The 10698-nt window shown below is 51.9% G+C and overlaps 1 protein-coding gene across 1 annotated transcript; it reads left to right on the top strand.

Moving 5' to 3' along the window:
* Positions 1–834: 834 nt before the first annotated feature.
* LOC102936602 (zinc finger protein 260) lies at positions 835–7506 on the top strand. The gene is made up of 2 exons (XM_027828866.3): positions 835–981; positions 3846–7506. Exon 2 carries the CDS (start codon positions 4229–4231, stop codon positions 6221–6223), a length of 1995 nt encoding a protein of 664 aa, XP_027684667.2. The 5' UTR covers positions 835–981; positions 3846–4228; the 3' UTR covers positions 6224–7506.
* The last annotated feature ends 3192 nt before the right edge of the window (positions 7507–10698 follow it).

Here is a 10698-nt window from a genome sequence, read left to right as displayed (position 1 = left end):
TCTCTGTAGTAACTCAGAGCCCTCCCCATCTAGTGTCCCATCACTGGCTGTTGGAGATATTTGCTGCTAGCAGTCGCGGATCGGCTACATGCCATTTTAGCCAGTCCCATCATACCATCCTCTCCATAAACTTACCAAGCTCAGCTCAGCCTTGCAGCCAGTGAGGTTATTTACCCCAATTGCTGCTGTCCAGTAACACCTTGCAGAATCCATCCCCCACAAGCTCCGTGCCTCAGTGTCCTTGTCTGTAAAATCATTCTTTATCTAGCTAATCTGGTCGGTGGAAGGTGCTGACAGGGTCCCCAATATTTACACACCAATATCGTGGTACTCCCCCTGCCCCGCAGGCATACAGGGAGCTGCTATTGGGGTGCACAGCTCCCATGCTGTGGATCAGAAGCTATTGAATCCCTCAGGCCATGGCCCCTTCAAGTCCTGGGGGGACACTGAGCACTGGATGACAGCGGCCTGTCTGCAGCATGGTGCGAGGAAGGCAAACACGCTGGGCCGGACTAGCTCCAGGGGCCTGCTCCTCTCCCCGTGCAGCCCAGGGGCGTCGTGCCAGGGCCAGCGGGATTTCTGGGAGAAACTACAATTCCCAGAAGGCTCTGCGAGCCTGGGACCATTCCAAGCGAGCCCGAGTCCCCGCAAAGCTAACGGTGCAGAAGAAAGGACGCGGGGGTGAGATTCCGCCACCCCGCTCGCGCCGCCCGCCCGTGCCCGGGATCGCAGCCGCGCGGAAACCCAGCCCGGGGCCTGTCCGGCTGCAGAGTCCAGCCTCTCCCCCGGCGCTGCGCTCACCCTTCGCTGCTGGTCTTTGTTTCGTTTCACCCTTCCTCCGGTAGCTCTCACCGCACCGGGCACAGACTTCCTCTCGGTCAGCAGCAGCTGCGATTGCAACACAAGTTGCAGCCAAGTCACAAACCATGTTGTCACACGGGTTCCCGGGGAGGAAAATGCCTGCAGGGATGGACTGCTCAGGTAAGACCCTTTCAGCAAACGGCTCGTGCGGGTATTTCACATCCTAGCCCAAAGGAGGACGCTCCCCCCTTCCCCGGGGGAGGGATCAAATTCTGCCCTCAATTCAACCCCAAATCAGTGGGGCGTCTGAGTTGTAACTGAGGGCAGAGTCTGGCCCTCTGTGATCTGGATACTAGAAAAGATCAGTGGGGATTTGTTATTTTGATCTGGTCCAAATTTAGTAAGAAGGGAGCTGTCTGGCATTTGCCAAAACTAAAAGGCAGCTCAAATGTTTCCAAAGAAAGGGACCATCGTGATCGTGTAGTCTGGCCTCCTGCATAACACAGGCCGGAGAATTTCACCTACTGATCCCTGTAGAGTCCAGTAATGGGTGGGTTGTGCATATCTCTTAACAAGACATCCAGTCTTCATTTAAAGATTCCAGAGATGGAGAGATTACCGCTGCTAATCCCTTCCCATGTTAATTACCCTCACTGGTCAAAATATGCTGTTGAACTTTACTGACACAATTTCCAGCCACGGGATCTTGTTATGCCTTTGTCTGCTAGACTGAAATACCCTCAGGAGGGAATTCTGGGCTATGATCAAGTCACCTCCGTTGCTGGCCCAGATAGAAACAGATCTTTAAGTACACACACCAGAATCAAACCAGGGTTCTGCTTGGAAGAGGGTGTTTTCTGTTTGTTTTTTTAATTAAAGCTTTCCAGGTCATTGTCTCTATTATTGTCCTATGTAATACCATATTCAATTCAGTTCATACAGCAGTGCTACTAATGCAGGGACAAATGATGTTCTGTTCAATATCTTCATCAGTGATTTAGATAACGGCATAGAGAGTACATTTATAAAGTTTGTGGTCGATACCAAGCAGGGAGGGGTTGCAAGTGCTTTGGAGGATAGGATTAAAATTCAAAATGATCTGGACAAACTGGAGAAATGGTCTGAAGTAAACAGGATGAAATTCAATAAGCACAAATGCAAAGTACTCCACTTAGGAAGGAACAATCAGTTGCACACATACACAATGGGAAATGACTGCCTAGGAAGGAGTACTGTGGAAAGGGATCTGGGGTCATAGTGGATCACAAGCTAAATATGAGTCAACAGTGTAACACTTGCAAAAAAAAAAAAAAAAGCGAACATCCTTCTAGGATGTCTTGTTTACAACACTCCTGCAAATGCATGAGAAGTAATTCTTCCGCTCTACTCCACGCTGATTAGGCCTCAACTGGAGTATTGTGTCCGGTTCTGGGCACCACATTTCAGGAAGGATGTGGATAAATTGGAGAGAGTCCAGAGAAGGGCAACAAAAATGATTAAAGGTCTAGAAAACATGACCTATGAGGGAAGATTGAAAAAATTGGGTTTGTTTAGTCTGGAAAAGAGAAGACTGAGAGGGAACATGATAATAGTTTTCAAATATGTAAAAGGTTGTTACAAGGAGGAGGAAGAAAAATTGTTTTTCTTAACCTCTGAGGATAGGACAAGAAGCAGGGGGCTTAAATTGCAGCAAGGGAGGTTTAGGTTGGACATTAGGAAAAACTTCCTAACTGTCAGGGTGGTTAAGCACTGGAATAAATTGCCTAGGGAGGCTGTGGAATCTCCATCACTGGAGATTTGTAAGAGCAAGTTAGACCAACCCCTGGTAGGGATGGTCTAGATAATATTTAGTCCTGCCACGAGTGCAGGGGACTGGACTAGATGACCTCTCGAGGTCCCTTCCAGTTCTATGGTTCTATGAATCTCATTAATTTCAGCGGGAGCTGAGCTGCTTTACCTGAAGGCGGAATTGCCGTCCATGTAACTGAATGAAAAATAGTTCTCTTCTGCATTTTCCGTCTGTTTATCCAGCCAGTTACCCTTGTGACCCTTGGTATCTGAGCACTGTACATTGGCAACCGCTCCACCCAATCAGCAGCGCAATATGTGTACCTCGTCTGCACTTTCACTGCTGTATCCAGATATTTAGAAATCGCCCATTTTCCCGCTTCCCTGCCTTTAAAGCAGTAGTTACTTTCCTACTTCTTGCTCCCTTAGCCCCCTCCACAACAACACCTCTCCCCTCAGGAACAGCATCCCCAATGTCCTGTCCTATCCCTGTGGCGACAGCATCCCCCAGCAACCTGTAACCTCAGCAACAGCATCCCCAACTTCCCGTCCCCTTGGTGGTAGCATCCTCCAGTAACCATACCTTCCTCACTTCTGCCTTCAGGCCTCCCTTCTTGTTGGAATTCTAGGAAATGATTTCCTATGTATAAGTGGGCCTGTGGTTCAATGGTCCGAACTTGTCCAGTGGACAGGGCAGAGCACCTAGATTCCACCACTGCCACATTGTGTGACCTTGGCAAGTCACCTAACCTTTCTGTGCCTCAGTTTCCCCATCTGTAATATGGAGGTGATGATACTGCCCTGCCTTTACAAAGTGCTTTGAGATCTGCCAAGGAAAAGTGCCAAGTATTAATATTGCAAATGCTGCCAACTTTGATTTTATCCTAACTTTTGAAAAGGTTAGGAAAATGGAGGCACAGAGAGGCTATCTGAATAATGAGGCAAGTCATAATCGTTATTGTGAGGCTTAATTTATTAACATTTGTAAATTGTCTTGAGATCCTGTAATCCCCTGGTGAGTGTGTGTTACACATCCCCCGCAGCGACTGATCCACAGAGGAGAGGAATCTGTTTCAGCTGCACCTCCAGAGCCTTTGCTCTTTAATGTAAGCTGTAGTGGCTCAGGCTTTTAGCTCTGGAGGTTCCTGGTTCAATCCCTGGTGTGTCCGTCAAGATGGCAGCCATCACACAAACACAAGCAATGTTATCAGTAGCACATGGAATAATATCTGGACTTTCTTTTTGCTTTAATCCAGCATGCTAAACCTCGAAGACTGACTGAGGCATACGATGAGAACAGGAGCCCCACCGCAATGAACAGGGAAAGGGAGTTCTGAAAGTCAAGAGAACATCTCTGCTGTTGGGTTGAAAGAAAAAACTCCAGGAGAAAATGCAACCCAAGGAAGAACCAGAGCCATCCAGTTAGCTGCACGACCCTCGGCACCACAGCATCTGCGCTGCGTGTTGTCAGCCTCTCCTCCCGGTCAGCAGAGCAACCTGGGCCCATCAGCTGCATTTTGACTTTTCTATAGCCGCCCCTTGCCAACCTTCCAGCCATCCCTCCCCATCCCCTCCACCGGCTCCCTAGCAGCTGCCCGGCCTACCAGAGAGAACCCAGCCACAGAAGAATTACATCCACATGCTGACGGGTGTCACCATGAAAGACCCTGCAAAGCGCGTGGCCCAGAAGCCGCATACGTGCCTGGAGTGCGGGAAATCCTTCAGCAAGAAGGGAAATCTGAAGAGACACCAGAGGATCCACACAGCAGAGGAGCTCTACCCCTGCAGTGAGTGCGGGAGGCGCTTCACCACAAGGGGACACCTGACCACCCACCAGAGCATCCACACCGGAGAGAGGCCCTTCCAGTGCGACGAGTGCGGACGGTGCTTCCGGCTGGAGATATGCCTGGCTGCCCACCGGAAGACACACACCAAAGGCGGGCCGTATATCTGCGTCCACTGTGGGAAGAGCCTGAGCACACGCATCTACTTCAGCATCCACATGAGAACCCACAAGGAAAAGCGGCCATACGCTTGCACCGAGTGTGGGAAGAGCTTTGTGAAGAAGGGGACGCTGACGGCACACAAGGAGATACACAAACGGGATAAGCCTTTCAAGTGCTCCGACTGCAGCCGGTGCTTTGGCCAGAGTGCAACGCTGGTGGCTCACCAGAAAATCCACCTCCGCGGCGGGCCATTCATATGCACCGAGTGCGGGAAAAGCTTGAGCACCAAGAGGTATTTTAATGTCCACCAGAGGAACCACGCAAAGCAGAGGCTACAGGAAGCCACTGGCCATGTAAATGGCATGCCTCTCCGGGTCATCCAGATTAAAGAGGAACCGGACGTGGCCTTCAAACAAGAGGATAGTTTTAGCCTGGGGAAGAACGTTACAATACCAGGAGCTCACTCAGAGGACAGACCCCAGGAAGGTACTGACTGTGGAACCCAATCCAGCCCAAAGATCCTTGTTAGCGCTCCGTGGGGAATCCAGACTAAGGAGGAACCAGACACATACCCCGAACACGAGAGAGACATCATTACAGTAGCGCACCAGAACTCTTACATCAAGGAAGAACCACAGACCAACCCCGACTATGACAACCAATTCAATCCAAAGATGCCTCTCTTTCCTCCATGGGGAATCCAGGCTACAAAGGAAGCTGGGGTGGACAACGAACACCAGAGGGATGTCACTATGATCGGCAATCTTGCGGCATGCCAGAAACCCCGCATCAAGGAAGAACCACAGGAGAGCGCAGACCATGAAAGCAACTTCAGTCAAAAGACATCTCTTAGCATCATCCAGAGGATCCAGATTAAAGAGGGAGCCGGGGCGGATGGCGAACATGGGGAAAGCTGCAGCCCAAAGAAAAAACATAGAAAACGCCAGAGAACCAGCAAAGAGGGGACTCCTGGTGCATGTACCGAGAGCCGGGCAAACACAAAATGCAAGAAAAATCCCTTGACGAAGAACAGTCCCAAAGCGGAGAGGATATTTCCGTGTCCCGAGTGTGGCAAAAACTTCAACCAGAAGTCGAATCTTACTAGGCACCGGAAGATCCACACCAGCGAGGGGCCTTATAAGTGCAACGAGTGCGGGGAGAGTTTCCGGATGAACAGGAAGCTTATCAGGCATCAGAGAATCCACATGAGCGAGCCCTTTAAATGCACCGAGTGTGGGAAAAGCTTCACCCAGAGGTCGAACCTCGTGAGGCACCAGCGGATCCACACCAGGGAGGAGCCGTACAAATGTCCCGAATGCGAGAAGACCTTCAATCAGAAGGCCAACCTCTTCAGGCACCAGACGATCCACATCAGGATGGGACCGTGCAAATGCACCAAGTGTGGGAAATGCTTCACTCAGAAGAAAAACCTTATTAGACACCAGACGCTGCACTCCAGGGGCGGGGCTTATAAATGCACGGTGTGTGGGAAACGGTACAGGCTGAAGAAATATCTGAGAAGGCACCAGAAAATCCACATGAGGGAGGGACCCACCGGGCGTGCAAAGCGGGGGGAAAAGCTGGGGGCACCGGGGAGCATTAGCAACCACCCCCAGATGCACCCAGAACAAAAAGCACTCCCGGCTGTGAAAAGTGAGGAGAGCTTAACATGTGAGGGCAACCTCTAGCCATAGAGCAAAGCCCACAAAGGAAGGTGATAAGCCTGGACCAAATTCTGCAGTCATTAGTGGAGCAAAACTCCTGCTGTAAACAGAAGGAGGCAAGGTGGCTGGGATTCAGACTTGTGTCCAGTCCCTGGCTCTGTCACTGGTTTTCTGGGGGACCTTGGGCAATTCAGTTTCCCTCCCCAGGCCTCAGTTTCCCCATCTGTAAAATGGTGTTAAGGATACTGACTTCCTTGGTAAAGAGTGAGATATTATTATTATCAACCAGAGATTTGCTCCACTGAAGAATGTGGAGTTTAGCCCAATCAGCCCCAACTCTTAAACAGGCTGAATGTATCCAGGTGCAAAGCACTGATTTCGATTGTAGCATTTTGCTTCTGGAAAAGAAGTGGGGAATGTATCTGCTGAGCCCGGCTCTGAGAGATGGGCATCATCCACATAGTTCTAACATGAACATCGCTCCCATCGATAGCAGGGCTCAGCTCTGGGACTGAGACTCGGGATGAAATGCAGCAGACATAAAGGCCGGCTCTTTCAAACCGGGGCGGGAGGAGGGGCCAAGATTAGGCTGCAGAATGAAAGATGTTTTAGGCTGGGCGCCTAACATGGAGATACTCGAACTCAGTGGCTGCTTTTGAAAATTTGGCTGGCAGCGAGCAAAGGCTGCTCTCCCGGTACAGCTACGCTGCAGCTGGACGTGTGCTTTCCAGCTTGGGTAGACGTACACACTCGAGCTTTGAGAGAGTAGGAGTCCTCTGCCATCGAGGAGAGCAGCCAGCAACTCCATGGAACGCACAGTTCTCTTCATGCCAGAGTAAACACTACCGGGCAATCCCTGCAGGTACCAGTACCAACCGGGTCCTTCCTAGTTCCAAGACAAGGCCTGGCTGAAAGTTACTACCTGAGCGGGGACAGGTGATCACAGTGAGCCGGGGCGGGGGGGGAAGAGTCACAGGAGTTTATGACACACCAGCCACATAATGTAATGAGAGACTAAAGCAGAGGTGGGCAAACTATGGACCGCGGGACCCTCCTGCCTGGCCCCTGAGCTCCTGGCCGGGGAGGCTAGTGGCCCCTCCCCTGCTGTCCCCCCTCCCCCGCAGCCTCACCTCGCCAGGGGCGCAATGCTCTGGGTGGCGGGGTGAGCTCCTGGGGCAGCACAGCTGCAGAGCCTGGCCTGCCCCGGTGCTCTGTTCTGCGCGGTGGCGGCGTGGCCCGGCTTTAGCCGGGCGGCGCAGCTGTAGCTCCGCCAGCCACTGGTGCTCCAGACAGCGCGGTAAGGGGGCAGGGGAGTTCGGGGGGGGGGGTAGGGGGGGGCGTGGGCAGGGGTTGGGGTGGTCAGAGGGCGGGGAACGGGGGGGTGAGTGGGGGCAGGGGTCCCGGGGGGGGGGGCAGTCAGGAAGGACCGCGGGTTGGATGGGGCGGCAGGGAGCAGTCAGGGGCAGGGGTTCCGGGGGCAGTCAGGGGACAGGGAGAAGTGGGGGGTTGAATGTGGGCAGGGGTCCCAGAGGAGGCAGTTAGGAAGGAGCGGGGGGGGTTGGACGGGTTGGCAGGGGGCAGTCAGGGGCAGGGATTCTGGGGGTGGTAAGGGAGAAGGGCTGGTTGGATAGGGCGGGGGTCCCGGGGGGGCAGTCGGGAATGAGAGGAGGGGTTGGATGGGGCGGCGGGAGTCCGGGGGTGGTCAGGGGACAGGGAGCAGGGGGACGGGGGTGTGGATGGAGTAGGGGTTCCAGGGGGACCGTCAGGGAACGGGGGGGTTGGATGGAGCAGGAGTCCCAGGGGGGAGGCAGATAGGAGGTGGGGGCTGGGCCACGACCCCCTTCCCTAATCGGCCCTCCATACAATTTCCGAAACCCGATGCGGCCCTCAGGCCAAAAAGTTTGCCCGCCCCTGGACTAAAGGCTTGTCTACACTTGAAATGCTACAGTTCTCCCATCGGCATAAGTGATCCATCTCCCCGAGAGGTGGTAGCTAGGTCAACGGGAGGTAGTGCTGTCTACACCAGGGGTTAGGGCAGCATAACTACGTTGCTCCGGGGAGTGGGTTTTTCACACCCCTGAATGATGTAGCTGGATCAACCTAATCTTTTGCTGTAGACCGGGGCGGAGCTAGCATGCTAAAAAGAGCAGTGTAGCCACAACGACATGTATCCCGGAGAGCGTTGTGCTCTGGTGGTTAGTCCATGCCGCCGGCCACTTCCTAAAAATATTGCTTTAGCTCAATGAGAGCTAGCCCACGTACACCTCCCTGAGCTGGAACTGACACCTTCGCTGCAGTGTAGACGTCCCCTCGGCCATATCCAGGCGAAGCTGTTGCCTGGGTATAAGCGAGAGCAGTCGTCTCGGTCTAGCATCTTGCTGTATCTGTGACTAGAAGAAACAAAGATGCTCCAGAAGCATCAATAGCTTCAGCAGCCCAGGATAGGTGCTCTTTCGTACTATCTATTTTTTCCCGTGAACATGACTCTGGAGGTCACTACAGGATTTCCTGGGCATTATTTAGGGATTAAAGAAAGAAGCAATCAAAATCCTTGGGACAGGCTGCACCGCTTGTGGACTGGGTCCTCTTTGGACTAGAAGAACAGAAACCCTTTATCCTTTAGATAGGTCCGGTTGTGCTTGTGCGGTGAGAGCTGCGAAGTGGCTTGGGGGCAAGTGACAAAGCTCACCACGCTTTCTTGCTCTCTACTACTTCGTTATAATGGCGTGTAGTCCTCAGACTATGGGATCTTTAATGTGGCGGGTTGGCTGGCAGTGGGCACCACTGGGGCTTGAAGAATATTGGCAGAGCAGAGCTCTGGAGGGAGCCCGAGACCACCACAGCCAGACACGGCGCCCAACCACCCAATGTGACTGAAGTGAACACAGCAGCTGAGGGATGTGCACTAGGGGTCACTGTGTAGCTGGAATACTTAGAGGAGTAGAGTCAAGTCAAGTAGTGGTCAGTTATTAGGCATTAGTTCTATATCTTGATTTTGTACATGAGAAGGAAGCTTCTCCCTCATCTCATCCCCCAAGAGAGGTTGCACCCAGTGGGTTTTCATTTACCCCTATGGCATAGGTGTTGCAGGAGCCGTTGAGCCGAAGGGGTGGGACTCATGTTTGGGCAGCAAGGCAGGTGGCTGGAGAGGGAAGGACAATTTTAATCTCTGTCTGGGGTCTCCATAGGAACCACACTGGAGGAGTTGGCCGATAAGCTGAATCGGTCCATCTCCTGGATGATAGTGCCCATCCCCTGGGACTTGATCCACGCCAGGTAGACTATCAACCTCCAAGGGCATGGAGATTGCGTTGCACTAGAAGAATATGGTGGAACGTAGGCAATGAATCTAGGACAATATACTAGGCCTCCCTCAGTGGGGAATATACCAGAGCTCCTCACCTGAGGGCTCAAGCGTATAATCAAGAGAAGAATTATTTATCCCCCCATTCTTTGGATGTAATCGTTTTCTTCTCCTTAGACTAGTTTTGTGGCCTAGAGATTTACCCCAGAGGAAGCAGCTATGTTTGAGGATTTTGTTTTGTGAGTCGATACTTCCTTTACGAAGATACCTAGAACAATAAGCTGCCCTCAATCGATCTACTGCGCTTTCCCAGGCATCACTGGGCATTGCACCATGGACCGAGGGCAGCAGCCGGACCTCAGCTCGTGGGGGAAGCCAGTACTGACAGGTTATACAGTCTCCTCAATAAAGTAAGTATTTTAAAAAACCAAACAAAAATCAAGCCTCCATTCTGCTTTGTACCTCTGGTCCCTAATTGCAGAATCGGACTGCCCCATACCCACAGCACACTGGGTCATGAATATTTGAGTGAAATGGATTTCTGATGTCAATGATACATTGCCCTGCATTGTTCTTCATGTATACTGCAATGCTTTGTGATAGCCTATGCTATATAGGACTTGTCCATTGCAGAGCTATAGATCTGGGGGAATTCTGTGCTATAAAAGAGTATTACACAGCTTGGAAAATGCCATCATTTGATTGTGCTGACATTTCCACAGCCTGGTTCAGCAACCAGTGGACAGGACAAAACTTGACAGAGAACAAGGGGGACTTATGGGAGCGCTGCTACTGTGGCCTAGCTAATGGCTAAAGCATTGGGCTAGGACTCAGCCAATATAGGTTCTATTCCCAACTCTGCCACTACTCTGCCTGGAGAACTTGGGCAAGTCATGTCACTGCTCTGTGCCTCAGTTTTCCCCTTCTGTAAAATGGAGGTAAATGTGTAAAGCACTTAGCTCTGCTCTTATATAGCACTTTTCACTACTAGATCTTTAAGTATTATTATTGGTACTTCCCCAAGACCTCATGGAGGCCTCTCTGTAGATATATCATGGAGACTGAGCTCCCGTGGGAGGGTGTAGAATCGAGGACCAGTGCTCACTGTGGTATTGCACTCATCTGGCGCCCTTGGACAGCTAGGCCAAGGGGATATCCCATCAGGCAGCATTAAACGCCCACAGAGCACCCTCGC

The sequence above is a fragment of the Chelonia mydas genome, chromosome 2 (genome assembly GCF_015237465.2).
Source record: "Chelonia mydas isolate rCheMyd1 chromosome 2, rCheMyd1.pri.v2, whole genome shotgun sequence".
NCBI lineage: Eukaryota > Metazoa > Chordata > Testudines > Cheloniidae > Chelonia > Chelonia mydas.
The sequence above is the reverse complement of the archived record's forward strand: the minus strand, read 5'-3'. Positions and strand labels throughout refer to the sequence as shown.